General features: G+C 38.7%; 2 protein-coding genes across 21 annotated transcripts in view; one reads left to right on the top strand and one right to left on the bottom strand.

Annotated features, from left to right (window-relative positions):
- Positions 1 to 11045, bottom strand: part of SETDB2 (SET domain bifurcated histone lysine methyltransferase 2) — an 82995-nt gene extending 71950 nt beyond the window's left edge. For 7 of the 17 annotated variants that reach the window (XR_012010234.1, XM_072783175.1, XM_072783179.1 and 4 more), the window contains exons 1-3: positions 10887 to 11045; positions 10385 to 10483; positions 4110 to 4459 (exon numbers count right to left, since the gene is read on the bottom strand). Coding sequence is in view for 16 of the 17 variants with exons in the window: in XM_072783175.1 (XP_072639276.1) it covers positions 4110 to 4125 (16 nt within the window). In the remaining variant the exon portion in view is untranslated. Of the gene's footprint in view, positions 1 to 4109; positions 4460 to 6943; positions 7136 to 7559; positions 7633 to 10251; positions 10336 to 10384; positions 10487 to 10886 lie in introns of those variants that run through there. The other 10 variants (XM_072783167.1, XM_072783169.1, XM_072783171.1 and 7 more) reach the window with 10 other exon arrangements.
- The window catches only part of CAB39L (calcium binding protein 39 like), a 109181-nt gene continuing 103114 nt past the window's right edge, over positions 11002 to 17068 (top strand). The window contains exon 1 of one of the 4 annotated variants that reach the window (XM_072783195.1): positions 11002 to 11154. The gene's annotated coding sequence lies outside the window, so the exon portion shown is untranslated. The remainder of the gene's footprint in view (positions 11155 to 17068) is intronic. The other 3 variants (XM_072783194.1, XM_072783188.1, XM_072783190.1) reach the window with 3 other exon arrangements.

Raw genomic sequence — 17068 nt, 5'->3', positions numbered from 1 at the left:
GAATATGGAAGTGGACAGTTATAGAATGAAACATCTCAACAGGGACGCCTGGGTGGCTCAGTGGCTGAGCATCTGCCTTCAGCTCAGGGCTTGATCCCAAGGTCCTGGGATCGAGTCCCACATCGGGCTCCCTGCAGGGAGCCCGCTTCTCCCTTTGCCTGTGTCGATGCCTCTCTCTGTGTTTCTCATGAGTAAATAAATAAAATCTTTTAAAAAAAGAAAAAAAAAAAAAAAGAAACATCTCAACAATTGCTGTGTATGTCCAACAATGTTTTTAAAAATCTTTATATTTTTAAAATAATTATATGAAGCAAAATAATGTTTAAACTTTTTATAGGTAGCTATATAGATGAGGCAATATTTCAGATGCTCAGCAAGTGAACACCTTCATCAAAAATTCCTAAAGATAAGTGCCTTGCTGGCTGAGTCAGCAGCGCATGCAACTCTTGAGTTCAACCTGCATGCTGGGGGTAGAGCTTACTTAAAAAAATTTTCCTGGAAGAAATAATTCAAAGTTGAAAACAAATATGAGAAAGACAATTAAACTGGAAAAAGCAAATCTCACATTTCTACCATGTTTAAAAGTAACAAAAATACCTAAAATGTTAAAATTCATTTATATGTTAAAGTGTTAAAATACATAAGATGTTCAAAACTAATGAATAGAGCTTTAAACAAAAGAGGGACATAACAACTATTGTACTTCAGAAAGATCACTTGAGTAGCCACTGGGACAATTAATAAGCAGAGAGCCTAGTAAGTTCACAAAAACATACATTTTTCTTAATAAAAATTAAACCCTGAACCTCTTAAGTTTGGCAGCAAGGTGAGAATCTTTATAAAAGGCTTGGGTATAGTTCTAAGTCTCCCTGACAAAGTCACCTTACCCAAAAGGGATCTCTCACTAATTAGGGATGATGCCGCCACAGCAGCCTCAGAAGGGGTGTTGGTTCCCTGTTGACACCTTGGCTTGATGCCTACATGAGACCAAGCCTACTTTTAAACTCCCCATAGCACATCTCAGACAAGGTTTCAAGGTCTGAAATAAGCACAATATAAGAGGACAAAAGGGATAAGGAATGATGCTTCAGAAGTAGAGGGACCGGGACACCTGGGTGGCTCAGCGGTTGAGAGTCTGCCTTCAGCTCAGGGAGTGATCCTGGAGTCCGGGGATCGAGTCCCACATTGGGCTCCCTGCATGGAGCCTGCTTCTCCCTCTGCCTGTGTCTCTGCCTCTCTCTGGGTCTTTCATAAATAAATGAATAAAATCTTTAAAAAAAAAAAAAAAAAAAAAAGTAGAGGAACCATGACATGGAGAGCTTTTCATGCCATGCTAAGCAACTCCATTTTTAAGTTTTATTTATTTTTAGTATTTTACTTAAGTTCAATTTGCCAACATATAGTATAACACCCAGTGCTCATCCCATCAGGTGCCCTCCTCGGTGCCCATCACCCAGTTACTCCAACCGCCATACCCTCCTCTTCTGCAACCCTTTGTCTTCCAATTAGAGGAGTATCTTATGGTTTGTCTTCCTCTCTAAGTTTTCCCCAGTTTCCGTCCCTTCCACTATTTCTTATATCCCTCATATGAGTGAAAACATGTATTTGTCTTTCTCCAATTGACTTATTTCACTCAGCAGAAGAGAGCAACTCTCTTTTTATATGAAAGACTATGGGATCCACTCAAAAAGTTTAAGCATCTTCTGATGTGGTTAGTTTTTTAGAAAGGTTATTAAGTTTCTGACTTGGGCATAGTAATGGTACTCATAGAGATAAGGAATAAAGATGGGACAAGTGAGAAATTTAAGTAGTGTTAAGTACACTGGATACACAGGCTCCAGAGTAAGATCTGGTCCAATTACATGGATTTTGGAGTCAATGGCACACAAATGCTTGCTTAAATCACAGAGTAGATGTGATTAGGGAGAATGTATACAATGAGAAGAGGGTCTCCGATATACGAGCAATGAATGTAAGAAAAGAGAATCATGGAAACCAAGAAGGAGCAAACAGGTGGAAAGAAAACCAGGAGGGTAGCCCAGGTGGCTCAGCGGTTTAGCGCCGCCTTCGGCCAAGGGCGTGATCCTGGAGACCCGGGATCAAGTCCTGCGTCGGGCTCCCTGCACGGAGCCTGCTTCTCCCTCTGCCTGTGTCTCTGCCTCTCTCTCTCTCCTCTCTGTGTATTCTCATGAATAAATAAATAAAATATTAAAAAAAAAAAAAAGAATGAAAACCAGGAGTCAGCACAAAAACAGAAGTGGTGATTAACAACCTAGACTTTGGAGTTCAGATGCATTTGTGTTTGAATCCCAGCACTGCTAGTCGTTAAGCTGTTGGACCATATCTATGAAATGGGAATAACATCTACTTAATGGAGTTGGATGTGTGGATAAGCATGTGGCTTTTAGCATAAAATTACTACATAGAGTAAATATATATGTAGTATATATGTATACGTACATATATATACACACACAGTACACACTAAATACAAATTTTAAAGATGTAAAAGTAAAATTTACCATATACAATTAAACAGGGAATACAGTCTTCAGTGAAAGAAATTAATTTCTAATTGTGGAATTTTAGATATCATTCAGCTAAGTGGGCAAGTATTTTTTGAAGGACCTTCCAGAATCCTTAAAATCATTAAGTTTTTCACTGACAGGTAATGAATAAAAATCACTGGTTTTAGATAAAACTATTTGTGAAAGCACTTAAATGGTTGTTAACATGTTTCTTGAATCAATGTTCCATACTAGGGATTTATCTTTATTTGAGGTAGATATCTAGATGGGAAGATTTTGAAAAGCACCAAGTGAACCTACCATCTGAAGTTCAATATCGACAGCATTTGTTGCTAATGATAAAATTTACATTACCAAGCTAAAATTGGAAATTTGTAAACCTTGCATATACCATAGTAAGCCTCATAGCTTCTCTATAATTAATCACTTTTTGATGATATTGGTAGCAATATTAACAAATGTGACTTTTAAATATTATATGATGGGAACCCTGGGTGGCGCAGCGGTTTAGCGCCTGCTTTTGGCCCAGGGCGCGATCCTGGAGACCCGGGATCGAATCCCACGTCGGGCTCCCGGTGCATGGAGCCTGCTTCTCCCTCTGCCTATGTCTCTGCCTCTCTCTCTCTGTGTGTGACTATCATAAATAAATAAAAATTTAAAAAAATAAAAATAAATAAATAAATAAATAAATAAATAAATAAATATTATATGATGAAATGTGTCAACATCTGGAAAATCTGCGTAATTTACTGATCCAATTATTTTCCAAGTGGCTAATGTATATTATAAAATCATAAAAGATCTATTCAATGTGCAAGAAGGACCAATGGACCTTAACGTAAGAGTGTAATAAAACTCAGATATGCATTCAGATTTCACACTACAATTGACTCTGATCCACAAGAGAGAAATGTTATGTTGATAACAAATACCTTTGATGTGATTACCTCTATGCTCTTCTTCCCAAAAACCTATAACCTTGCTCTAATCATGAGAAAAAAAAATCAATTAATAATTCCAATAAGAGGGGCATCCTACAAAATACTTGGCTACAAAATACTACAAAATAAAACACAAGTCTGAGAAACTATTATACCCAAGAGAACCCTTTGGAGACATGACAAATAAATATAATGTGACATCCTGGAACAGAAAAAGACATCAGGTACGAACTACAAAAATATGAATAAACTATGCACTTTAATTATGCATATTATGGTTCATGAATTGCAAAAAATGTACCAGCCAAATGTAAGATGTTAATCATAAGTAAAACTGGATGTAGAAGATAGGGGAATTTTCTGTACTGTCAACTTTTCTTTAAAAAGTGAATCTAAAGGTTTTCTAAAAGAATAAAGTGTATTTTGTAAAAAGTAAAAAAGTACATTAAAGAACTTAGGTTTATATATACAATTAATTATAAAGACTCAAAATTGTTGACTACATGAGAATAAGTCCTAAATTCCTTCAAATGTTTAACAGTCACTTGCAGCGAAAAACCTTGGAAGTTCCACAATTCAGCTTCATTAAGTAGTCTATACACTTTAAAATATAATGTTTAACAATGGTTTCCAAACTTACCATTTTTTTCTCCCATCTTCTGGCGTCGTCCATAAACATAAAACTCTTCAAAATTAACTTTCAAAGGACTGAATCACTTTGATTGAAGAATATAATTGGAATCCAACTGGCATCCAACTATGGTCTCTATGAAATTTGCAGTCCTCAGAGAAAATACATCATTATGCCAATTCTAAACCCAATATTCTTGGACGCTTGAATTTTCAAATAGTAACTGTGGTTGAAGAAACTTTAAAAAATGACCACTAGTCCCATCTGATGCCAAGTCCATGCAACTTCAGATCATTGATAATATCTTTTTAAAAATAAAAACCAACTCCATCTTTTGGTCCATGGATGCATGAAACATTCTGTAAAGAAAACAATAAAGATTGGTAAGTATATGCAAAGAATAAAATACATAAGAAAAAAAGATTATTTTAACAACAGCTTTATCTTTTAAAATAACATACACTGTTATAGAAACAAGAATACATATTAAATGGAAAAATGTGTAAAATATCAAAATTACAAAGTTACAGAGAAATTAAGAATCATCCATATTTAAAATATTAATTCACATAAACTATCCCCATTTTATAAATATTTTTAAGCTTTTCTTATTTTTTATAAATACTTTACAACAACTTTTACAATGGGGATGGTAACGCTAACTACCTCAAAGGGTTGTTGTGAAGATTTAATTACTTAGAACAGTGGCTGGCACATACAAAAGACTCCATAAATATTAGCAATTATTATAGTTCTTTCAGTATATATACTTTTATTTTATTTTTTTAAAAGATTTTATTTATTCATTCATAGAGACACAGAGAGAGAGAGAGGCAGAGACACAGGCAGAGGGAGAAGCAGGCTCCATGCAGGGAAAACGACGTGGGACTCGATCCCGGGTCTCCAGGATCACACCTCGGGCTGCAAGCGGGGCTAAACCGCTAAGCTACCAGGGTTGCCCTCAGTATATATACTTTAAAATAAAATTTGGATTTTAGTGTACACAATTTTTTAATAATCTTTTATTGGTAACGTATCTTGCACTTTCCACCCTCATTAATATTTTTCTATAATATGACTTTTAAGTGGCTGTTATAATGTACTTTGTTCAATAATCAATCCATGTATTAAAGTACACCAAAGAATCTTAATTAAATTTTCATAAATTATTAATTAGTATTGTAAATAAACCTCTATATTGGACATTTAAATTATCTCTATTTTTTTCAATATAATGAATAATGCTGGAATATATTTTATGCATATGTCTGATTATTTCCATAAGATATACACTTAGAGGTGGAACTATACGTCACAAATATCAAGAATTCTCAGTCTCAAGATGTTAGCCAACATATGATAAATTCTTCTCCCAATCACACACCAAACCACAGAAACATTAGAAGATTTTTTTTAATTAAAAAATATAGTCATGTTAAAAACAAAAAGGGAACTCTCTATGGACCAAGCTGTGAGACCTCTCTAGGGAAAGGACACAGATGGGAAGCTGAAGACATAATGCCAACCACAATCAGAACACAGCAAAAGAAAGAGCAAATTTTCTCACAGAAGATGAGCACACAACTCAAAGTCATTAAATATCTGAGGAAAGCTACACCATAAAAGAAAGAGACTTAAGCAAGCCCACCAAAGGATGGACTTACAGTCAACAGAACAGAACATCCTGAAAATAATTTTAAAACAAATGTTATTGTATTTAATATCCTCAAAGAGCTAAAGAAGGAAACATCCATACAATAACATGATTTTGAAAAACAATCATTAAGGCATCTTGGATATAAAAATAGTTGTTAAATAAACTCAATAGATGACTGAATTAATGAATGGCATAAACTCAGATGAAGAGCCAGCAGTAAGCTAGAAGACTGAGCTGAGTAATTCATTAGAACACAGAAGAAAGAAATAAGAATAGAATGAAAAAGAGGCAATAAATACCAAGAATTTCTCAAAACTGTAAAACACATAAACCAATTAAGGGTCACTGAGTACCAAGCAAGATAAAGATACATGCTACTAGACAAATTGTGTATAAGCTTTAAAATATAAAAAATATGAAGTCTTAGAAGCTTCCAGAAAATCTAGATTATCTAAAAGAAACACATATCGGACTAGTAATCAGACTTCTCATCAGAAATACCAGATGCAGCAAGTTAAGGCAAAAAGTAAGTCTGACCCCAGAATGCCATTTCAGCCGAGCTATCTTTCAATAGTGGAAGGGAAGAGACTTTGAGACATTCAAAAAGCCACTTAGGGACTCTCTGAAAGAAGAAAGTACCCAAAACTTTGTGAAAAAAACTAACACACACAGAAGTACTCAGATATAAGAAGCAAAAATGAGAAAATGACTAAAACACATTAATGCTAAAGACTGATTAAAAATGGGTTTTAATAACAAATGAACAAAAATAATACAAATAAATGTGGGAAATTATACAAGGGAAATGGAAGGGGATTATTGCTAGATTGGTATAAGTTAAGTAGAAGCAGGTCAAGTTCTTCATAGGGAGGATATCAACACTAAATTTAGATTGTTAAGAAAACAAATTTAAGAACTACGTTGAAAATGCAAAGGTGGGATCCCTGGGTGGCACAGCGGTTTAGCGCCTGCCTTTGGCCCAGGGCACGATCCTGGAGACCCGGGATCGAGTCCCACGTCGGGCTCCCTGCATGGAGCCTGCTTCTCCCTCTGCCTATGTCTCTGCCTCTCTCTCTGTGTGTGACTATCATAAATAAATAAAAATTAAAAAAAAAAAAAAAAAAAAGAAAATGCAAAGGTATTATATTTTTTAAAATATGGAGAACAAAGAAAACTTGGGGCCAACCTCAATTAAAAAGAGAAATGGAGGGGCGCCTGGGGGGGGCTCAGTGGTTGAACGTCTGCCTTCAGCTCAGGGCGTGATCCTGGAATCCTGAGATTGAGTCCTTCATCGGCACTCCCTGCATGGAGCCTGCTTCTCCCTCTGCCTGTGTCTCTGCCTCTCTCTCTCTCTGTGTCTCTCATGAATAAATGAAATCTTAAAAAAAAAAAAAAAAAGAGAGAGAGAAATGGAAAAATAAAAGATACAAGAGAAAAGCACAGTAAATAAGAGGACAAAAGGACACACTGTTAATAATCACAAAAAAGGTGAATGTGTTAATCTAACTTCGTAAAGGACTCTCAAAAAACTGGATTGCAAGCAAAATCTAGCTATGACATTTTAATGTAAAATACCCACTTAAATCACACAAAATGTCATCAAAAGGTTGAAATTACAGTACGTGAAAAAGACATACCAGCAAATAGAAACATTCATATCAAACAAAATAGAATTTTATATGAAAACCAATAGAAGAAGCAAAGAGAAACACTTTACAGAATAATTCACATGAACTTCAAATTGAAAAGCAAAGGTATTATATTTTTTAAAATATCGAGAACAAAGAAAACTTGTGGCGAACCTCAATTAAAAAGAGAAAATGGAGGGGCACCTGGGGGGCTCAGTGGTTGAACGTCTGCCTTCAGCTCAGGGCGTGAAGCTGTAACACTTCATCTGTAAACACTTTACAGAACAATTCACATGAATTTCAAATTGAAATTATTGACTTAATATCAGAGAGGCTCAAGTAGTAGAAATCCCAATTAAAGGCAAAAGTATAAAAAAAAATGTCTAAACAAAAGTTAGACTCGGGGCTGTGAGATCAAGCTCCTTGTCAGGCTCTGTGCTCAGGAGTCAGCTTGAGATCCTCTCTCCCTCATCCTCTGCCTCATCTGCTCGTGCTATTTCTCTCTCAAGTAAATAAATAAATTAAAAAAAAATAACGTTCATAACTTAAAACCAACCTATCCCACTTTCTGGTATCTATCCCTGAGAATTGCACATGTGCACAATAAAATACATACCAGGATTTCCCTGCAGCATGGTCTAGAAGTTGAAAAACTGGTAATATCAGAGAGGCTCAAGTAGTAGAAATCCCAATTAAAGGCAAAAGTATAAAAAAAAAGTTTAAACAAAAGTTAGACTCGGGGCTGTGAGATCAAGCTCCTTGTCAGGCTCTGTGCTCAGGAGTCAGCTTGAGATCCTCTCTCCCTCATCCTCTGCCTCATCTGCTCGTGCTATTTCTCTCTCAAGTAAATAAATAAATTAAAAAAAATAACGTTCATAACTTAAAACCAACCTATCCCACTTTCTGGTATCTATCTCTGAGAATCGCACATGTGCACAATAAAATACATACCAGGATTTCCCTGCAGCATTGTCTAGAAGTTGAAAAACTGGGAACAACCAACGTCCATCAAAAAGAGAATCGCAAATAAAATGCACTATATAGTACCTATCAAACAAGAAAGAATTTAATATAAAACCAATAAAAGAGACAAAAATAAATGTTTTACATTAGCAGAACTCAGCCATACACTGGAACACTATCCAGCAGGTATAAAAAAAAAAGAGAGCCATAAATACATATGCAGCTATAAATTAACTTGTATATACTTCAAAAACACTGTCAAATAGAATTAGAAAATTATACAGTATGATACTGGTCACCATTTTTTTTAAGATTATTTATTTATTTATTCATGAGAGACAGAGACAGAGAGAGAGAGAGAGAGAGAGAGAGAGAAGCAGGCTCCATGCAGGGAGCCTGATGCGGGACTCGATCCTGGGACTCCAGGATCGCGTCCTGGGCCAAAGGCAGGCGCTCAACTGCTGAGCCACCCAGGGATTCCCCTGGTCACCATTTTTAAAAATTACAAATGCATATATGAACCCATTGAGAATATGTAAGTGTAAAAAAAAAAAAGATTTAAAGGTTCTGCAGCAAGATCTTTAGTGTGGGTTTGGGGGGAACAAGGGGGGGGGACTCAGGGACTGAATTGTGCGTGGTATCTGCAGGGTTCTTTTTTTTTTTTTTTTTTTAATTTATTCACAAGAGACACACAGAGAGAGGCAGAGACACAGGCAGAGGGAGAAGCAGACTCCATGCAGGGAGCCCCATGCGGGACTCGATCCTAGGACCCCAGAGTCACACCCTGGGCTGAAAGCAGGCGCCAAACCGCTGAGCCACCCAGGGATCCCCTATCTGCAGGTTCTAAGTGTGTAAAAAGGGAATGTAATAGTGCACTTAGTTTAAGACTTAAGTGTATAATTTTCAAAAAAAAAAAAAAAAAGCATTGACCATTTTGAAGGCTTGTGGAGCACACCCCCAAAGTGCTTTTCTAGAAAGATTCTACCAATGCGTATTTCCACCTACAGCAGGCCAGCCTATACTAATCACTTTTTAAAGAAAACGCTCACAGGGGTTATTCCTATCTTCCGAAACTTTACAAGTAAGGGAACGGTACCCCCATGTTTACTGAAGACACTCTGCAAAATAACAGCCAAGCCTAAGGAAGAAAAGTTACACCTCTCATAGCCTCATCATCCATCCAGAGACAACGGGCTTAATATTTTGGAATGAAACAGCATTTTTTCAATTTGTTCCTATCCCACCAACCTACCCACCCTCCCTCGCCCTCAACTCTCCAAACCCCCACACTTTTTCACTTTGGAGAAGAGCAGCTGGTGTGTGTGGAGCTTCCATTTACGGTTGCTTTCGTTTTTTTTTTTTTTGGAAAACTGGCTCTTTATGAGACTGACCATCACTTACTTCTCATGTTTTTGTTTTTTTTAAGATTTTATTTATTCCTGAGAGACACACACACAGAAAGAGAGGGAGAGAGAAAGAGAGAGAGGCAGAGACACAGGCAGAGGGAGAAGCAGGCTCCATGCGGGGAGCCCGACGCGCTGAGAGCAACGAACGTTTCCGGAGTACCCATCACGTGTCGGGCACGCTCCGGCCGGTTCGGAAGCGGAACCGGCCCGTTCTTACCGATCTGTGTGGCAATCATGAGAGGAAATTAGCATTCCCGTTTTTCTGAGAAGGAAGCTCCGAGGGGGGGAGAGTGTCACACCGTTAAGTGCCAGTGACCAAAAAAAAAAAAAAAAAAAAAATCAGGAAGGAACCAGGTAGGATGATTTCAGGGACACCCCGTCTTTAATAATAATAAAATTAAAAAAAAAAAAAGAAAGAAAAAGAAAAAAAAAAAACTCCACCTTTTCAAAAACCCCCTCTCCGCCTCACAGGGAACTCCCGGCAGGTGTGCACTTACCTCAGAGCACAGCCCCCTACACCCGGACCGGGCCGCGGTCCACGGGGGTCCGGTGCCCTCACTGTCGCCTCCCGGCTCCGCCACCTCGGGACAAACGTTTTTTACTTTACTTAGGACTCGTGTTAAGTCTTACCTGAGACACGGGTCAGCGGCTACACCTCCCAGTTGTGCTTCGGGATTGTTACGCCGCAGTCCCCTTCCCGCAGCTCCCTTGACAGCCTCGGGTTCCCGGCTGCTGAGGAAATCATCCCCTCCCGTTACGTGGACGCGCCCCCCTCCCTTCCCTCCCCCCTCCCCGAGACCGGAAGTGAGACGCGGGGCTGGGACCTCGGGACGCCCGCGGGCCCTCCTACAGCCACCTGGGGCTGCAGGTGCGTCAAAGGGAAAGGGCGGGGGGCGTGAAGCGCTGGGGTCCGCGCGGCCCAGGGCGCTAGGAAGCGTCAGGCGGCCGCACCACGGCTCTTCCCACGCCGCCCGCCTACCTCGCTCCGTCAGCGAGGCTGGGTTCCCCCCCCCGCGGGTCGGCTCCTCTCCGACTCCACGCCACGGGACCTCACGGCCGCAGACGACCCCCCGGCCGGGAAGCCCCTCAGCATTTGCCTAGACCCGGCCCCAGCTCCCCCGTCCAGGCCTACCTAACGCCAATCCTGCGGGGGACAGCTGGACGCCCGCCGATCCCACTACTTGGCCGGGAGCCCATTGGTTGGACGCCTCACCAGGTCCACGCCTCAGAGGCTCCGCGCGCGTCGCGCCGGCAGCGCGGCGGCGCCGGATCGGCGCGCCGCCTCCCGATTGGCTGGTGGCGCTCTCGCCTAGTCTCGCGCTCTCTGGCCGGGCCAATGGGGACCCTCGCAGTCGTCAGAGGCCGGCATCGCTGGAGTGGTGGCGCCGCTGTTTCCTCTGGTAGGTGTTGCGCTGCCATCTTGTGTGTGGCCGGGACCGGGGTTCTCGGCGGTGGGACCCTGCTCAGGGGGCTCCCCGCTCGGAGGAGTCCTGCGGGGGGCGGGGGCGGGGACACACACCTGCACCTGGTGCCTTCTTGCTTACCGGGCGCGGGAGGTTTTCTTGGGCTGAGACGGCCCTGGCTAGAGAGGGTGATGGATGGCGGGGAGGAGGACCCCCGGTGGTTTCGGTTCGTCGGGGTTGTGAGGGCTCAGTGGGGGCTCTGACGGACGCCCCGGAACTCGGCCTCGGGACGTCGGGCGGCAGCCCCGCTGGGGAGGCGGTCCGGTGGACAGCCGGATGCGGAAGGGAGCAAGGTGGCGGCTGTCGATGCAGCGGCAGCGGGGGGTGCGTCGCCGCGGCCTCGGGTCGCACGGGACCGTCGTTTGCCGCCGTGGGCGACGGGCAGGCCGCTGCGGGGCTGGCTCCCCACCCAGCCGAGCACCTGATGAGCGCGGGGACTGGCTCTGCGCGGGGAGCGCGCCTGTGCGTTAGGATGCAGCCCGCGTGCCGGCGGTGGTCTCACCACCCCCCCCCCCCGCCCCCGTTCTCCCAAGCGGTGGTGTCTGCAGAAACGGTGCAGGGAGGACGGACGTTGGCAGAAGCGTTTGTTTCCCTGGTGACGACCTGTTGAAGATGGAGAAGTTTCTGTGTCCGTCCCGACTTGCTCGGTGGCTTCCTCAGGGCCCAGGGGAGGCACTTGTAAGGGAAAGTTCTCCTGAGCTCTCTCTGGGATGGAGGGAGGAAGGAATTACCTCCTGTTCTTACTCCTCGGGTTTGTGTTTTATTATTTTATTATTTTAATTTTATTTTATTGCTATTATTTTATTTATTATTTTAATTTTTTAAAATTTTTATTTTAATTTATTTTTAGATTTATTTTTAATTTTATTTTAATTTAATTTTTATTTTTAATTTATTATATTATTTTATTTTTATTTACTTATTTTTATTTCGTATTTTTAATATTTATATTACTTATTTTATACTTTCTATGTTTACTATTTTACTTATTTTATTTTTTATTTTTAAATTTTTATTTTATTTTTTATTTTTATTTTTAGATTTTAATTTTATTTTAATTTTATTATTTTAATTTTTTATTTTTTATTTTATTTTATTTTTTAATTTTAATTTTTAATTTATATTTTATTTATTTTTATTTTATTTTATTTATTTAACTTATTTAATTTTTTTATTTTTATTTTATTTTTTATTTATTTTTTATTTTTTATTTTTAAATTTTATTTTTAATTATTATTTATTTATTTATTTATTTTTAATTTTATATCGAAGGAGACGGCACGCTTTCTTTCATTTGGTAGGAGATTGTATCGGATCTGAAAACCCAGCAGATAAAAGGCCGATATTTTGTGATTAGGATTTTTGATACGCATTGGACGAAAGCACAGATAAAGATACTTGCCTCGAGTTGAGTTTTTAGCTATCCAGGTTGTTAACCGACAGCTCGACCTGGTCCGGAGGACCATGTGTTCTGTGGCAGGAGTGTCAGAGAAACAGCAGGAATCGAACGATTACAAATTTAATTTTCTTTTTAAAATTTGCCTTCTGAATCATTGAGCCTTAGAAGGCCTAAGTTGCAAGAGTTCAAGTATCAATATAACTCAGCGTTGAGTTGATTGGCGAAGGTGTCTGTGACCTTCGTAAAGGAAGAGATCTTTGGTTAAGAAAGCACATAATAGCTCAGGAGACGTTCGCCAAAACGTTTGTGTAGCATTCTGTAATGATGCTTGGCATATGTTTGAAAGTGCAACTGTTGAACGAATAAATAAAATGACGCAGTGATTGGAAGGTGTGGCTCTCATTTCTTTCTCGCGAAACTGAATAAAAAGAATTTTTTGAAACCTGCTTTCTAGAAACCTAGGCTTTCATTTCCTTTGCACCAAGTTTATTTGTTGCTTCCAGTTTCTACATACACATAATGTTCTAGATAGGTTCATAATCCCCCCCCCCCTTTTTTTGGGTAAGGTCTTTTTATGAAATCATCATACAGAAAAACTGAGATAATGAAGGTGAACCCTCAAGTAATAATGCTGTATTTGCCATATTTTCCTTGAAAGCATACAGTTTCAGTAAATGAATACCAAACTTGTCAATGCCTTGCATCTCTTCTGAAGAAAAATTTATCACTTTTCTAGTTTCTTTTTAACCCTGCTTAAAGTCAAAATACTGCAACTTTAAGTTTACTATATTGCATAAATATCTTCTGTAATTTTAAATAACTAATATTTAAATAATAGGCTAGGTAAACCCGAGATTTTTTCCTTTGAAAAATACTGTTCTCTAGATTTCATAATGTATAATCTGAAGATCCTTACAGAATATTTAAATATTACTTTTGCATGAACAATGTTAAGTGACTAAATAAAAATGATTTAACATTGGTCTGTTAAGGATTATTTTTCATTGCAGTCTCATAATACAGAAGTTTAGATTTTTTTCCCCTTATCAATTGATGTATGCTGTTTAAAATTAGAAAAAATTTGATGACACCTTTGAATTGAATGTGGTATTTTGTGGCCGAATGTCGATTAAAATCTATTTACCTTCATAAAAAATAAAAAATGCTCTCATCTTACTTGCAGTTCTTTATCTGATATTTTAAGACTCTAAATGATTTTATTAGTGAAGATTTTAATGAAGCATTTTTTAATTAAAAAACACGTTTAATAGCTGATAGGTGTTTCCCACCTCATGAACTGAAAAACCAAATTTGTGTATAATAATCATTCCCTTTTTTAAAATTATTTTTGAAGTACTAGGAATATCTCCTCACCTTGCTTTGCTTTGTAGTAATTTTGATCATATAAATGTTACTTTGGGGGAACATTTTGAAATTAATAGGAATATTTCTGTATTCCTCATTAATTAGTGCATTTTGCCATCACTTTTCCAGTCTTTAACAAATACAGTTCATCATAGGGATAAATTAAATAATATGACTAAAGATAAAAAATGATTTAAAACTATGAAGACCAAAATTACCATTGGCCGTTTGTGGTGTTCTGTTAATCAATGAAATTGATTGAATGCCTGAGTCATGAGAGTGTCCGTTAACTACAGAAAATTCTTGTGAGATAAACATGTGGGACATTCAGATTATTTCACTTAAAGAGAAAATGTCTGAGGTATTATATATTAAGCTTTTTTTTTAAAGACAGATATCGAAAAACTAATTTTCCCTTTACTATGACTTCTCCCTTTGTAATGATCTCATTTGTTCTTGCCACTTAAACTATACCTTTTGTGCAAATAAGCCCTAATTTTATGTCAAGTTCTGCTCTTGTAAGCCCTTAACACTCGTTTCTCACAGTCTTTGGGACAGTTGGATCCACTCAATTTGTATGCAACTCTCCATCTTTTACGTTTCCTATGTTGATTAACAGTATAGGTATCTTCTGAGTGGCTCAGATTTATAACTTCAAACTCTTACTTCTCCCATTTGCCCAACTGTATAATATGTAGCTTCAGCCTCCAAAACGGCTTTCCTTTTCATTTTTCTGTGTTCATTGCCACCGCCTGACTTAAGCCCTCTTTTTCATTTTCTTGACGTTTTATATGCCACTGTATTGTTGACAAAACCCCCATTTCTCTCACCTTTGACTTTTTGGTAAAGATACAGGTTTGGCAACTGTGATAACTAAAAAAATAATTGCCATCTCCTCAATTTAAAAAAATGTACTTATTTATTTTGAGAGAGAGAGAGGGTACACACAAGCCTGAAGGGCAGAGGGGGAAAGAGAATCCCAAGCGGACTCCGTGCGGAGCTTGGAGCCGGATGTGGGGCTCTGGCTCATAACCGACTGTGCCACCCAGGTGCCCCACGGCTTCCCCTTCCCAATTTTTTCAAATAAAATTTAAAAACTCCTTCCTAAGTAAAAATATGAACCAATTAGGTAGTTTTGCTGCAAAACGTTGTCAGCAGCCCCCAGGCTCCTAACGTGTTTCTCTGCCATCGCAGCACCAGCCGCCTGTTACCGGCGGAGCTGGCTGCTTCACCTCCTGCCAGTGTTTATGCCTCGTGCTCAAGTTAAAGGCCCAAATACATCATGGTAGGAAGCGCTTGCAAGTGGTGGTAGGAGTAGGGTTCTATTCTCTACCTTAATTTTTAAAAAGTTGTATTATCACAAAAAAGATCTTTAACAATTTCATTTCTGTGAGGTTGTCATGAACTTTTGATGATTCTATTAGGTTACTACAGTTAGATTTGGGAGGAGTAAGGTGCATAGCTTGTGACCCTCAAATACTATGTTTGTGGCCTATATTACTTGCAGACCTAGGGACTACCTTGTTTTATGCTTTTCGCTCTATAGTGGTTCTCACTGCCCACAGTTAACTTTGAAAGTAATTGATGCCTAGCTCAACTTCCTCTTTGAAGTATAGACAAGTTTAACTTAATCACAACCTCCTCTTGCCCTATACTCAGATTTCTTCATTTAAGCATATCTTATGTTACCTTGTTTCTCGCAGGCTATGACAAACAAAATAATTCCCTGGAAGGCAAGATGCCTTCCTGAGTCCTGAACAAGTTTGCATGCAGTTGGTATTGGATGCATGTTTGCTCATTTGAAATACATTTCATATTTCAAGTTAGATCTATACCTTTGGAGAGCGTATTTGTCTCTTATAAATCAAGTAAGAACAGCAGTACCCTAACAGAAAATGAGCAAAGAACATGATCTCATGATCACAAAAAGAACAGGCACAATGATTTAAGTGAAAAGTATTTAACTTGTGATTAAAGAAATAAACATTTAATCAGGCAATTTATCTCAGAATGCAGCAAGAGACAAAACTATGTATACTCTTTGACCCTTTGTAAGGAAACTTCTATTGAAATGGGAGATGGGAGTCAAAGCTTTATGATCACAGTGTAATTTTATATTTAGGAATAATTGGCAATAAAAAATAACCAATGGTAGAAGAATGATTTTATAAATTATTACACATGCATCATAATAGACTATATTTCAGCCTGTTAAAAGGAATATTTTCAAAAGCTGTTCAGTGATACAGCTATAAATGAAACTGGGGAAAGGTCACCATTATGTGTTAAACGAGAAAAATATAGAATAGTAATTGAAATGAAATGAGATACCACCATACACAACCTCTTAGAATGCGCCGTGCCCCCCCCCCCCCAAAAAAAAAGAAAGGAGGAAAAAAATATGAAGTTCTGGCCGCTATGCAAAGCTACTGGATTCATGTCTTGCTGGTGGGAATGCAAATACCACAGGCCTTTGGCAGACAGTTTGATGGTTTTTTATAAAATTAAACATAACCTTTATCATGTGACCTAACAATCTCACTCCTAGGTTGAAGTTTACTAGCAAGGTAAGAGAGCTCCACTAGCTTCTCTTTTATGCCAGTTGTTTTTGTTTTAGTTTTAGCCATTAAATGGGATATGTAATGGCATCTCATTGTGATTTTAATTTGCATTTTCCCAAGGACTATTACATGCTTTTCTCATGAAAAGTGAAATGAAACCTATAATCACTTCCCTGTAGATATTTATAGCAGTTGTATTTGTAATCACCAAAAACTGGAAACAACCGAGATGTCTTTTAATTGGGGGATGAGTTTTTTAAAACTGCAGTCCATCCATGCAATGTAAAACAAAACAAGTCTCTTCCTAGTCAAGGAGAGCATAAATACTTGGTGAAATGGACGATGATATAACTACATACTAAGTTGTTGTAAGGAAAAAAACCATAAAAATGAGCCATGCAACATTACATTACATAATGGAAACACAGCAGAAAAAATGTGACCATAAAGCAGATGAAAATGCTAATCTAAATATTTAAAAGTAAGTCAAGGGACAATAAGGAAAAGACACCTTTGAAAGAACCAC

This window comes from Canis lupus, chromosome 17, assembly GCF_048164855.1.
Source record: "Canis lupus baileyi chromosome 17, mCanLup2.hap1, whole genome shotgun sequence".
In the NCBI taxonomy this organism is placed as follows: Eukaryota; Metazoa; Chordata; class Mammalia; order Carnivora; family Canidae; genus Canis; species Canis lupus.
The sequence above is the reverse complement of the archived record's forward strand: the minus strand, read 5'-3'. Positions and strand labels throughout refer to the sequence as shown.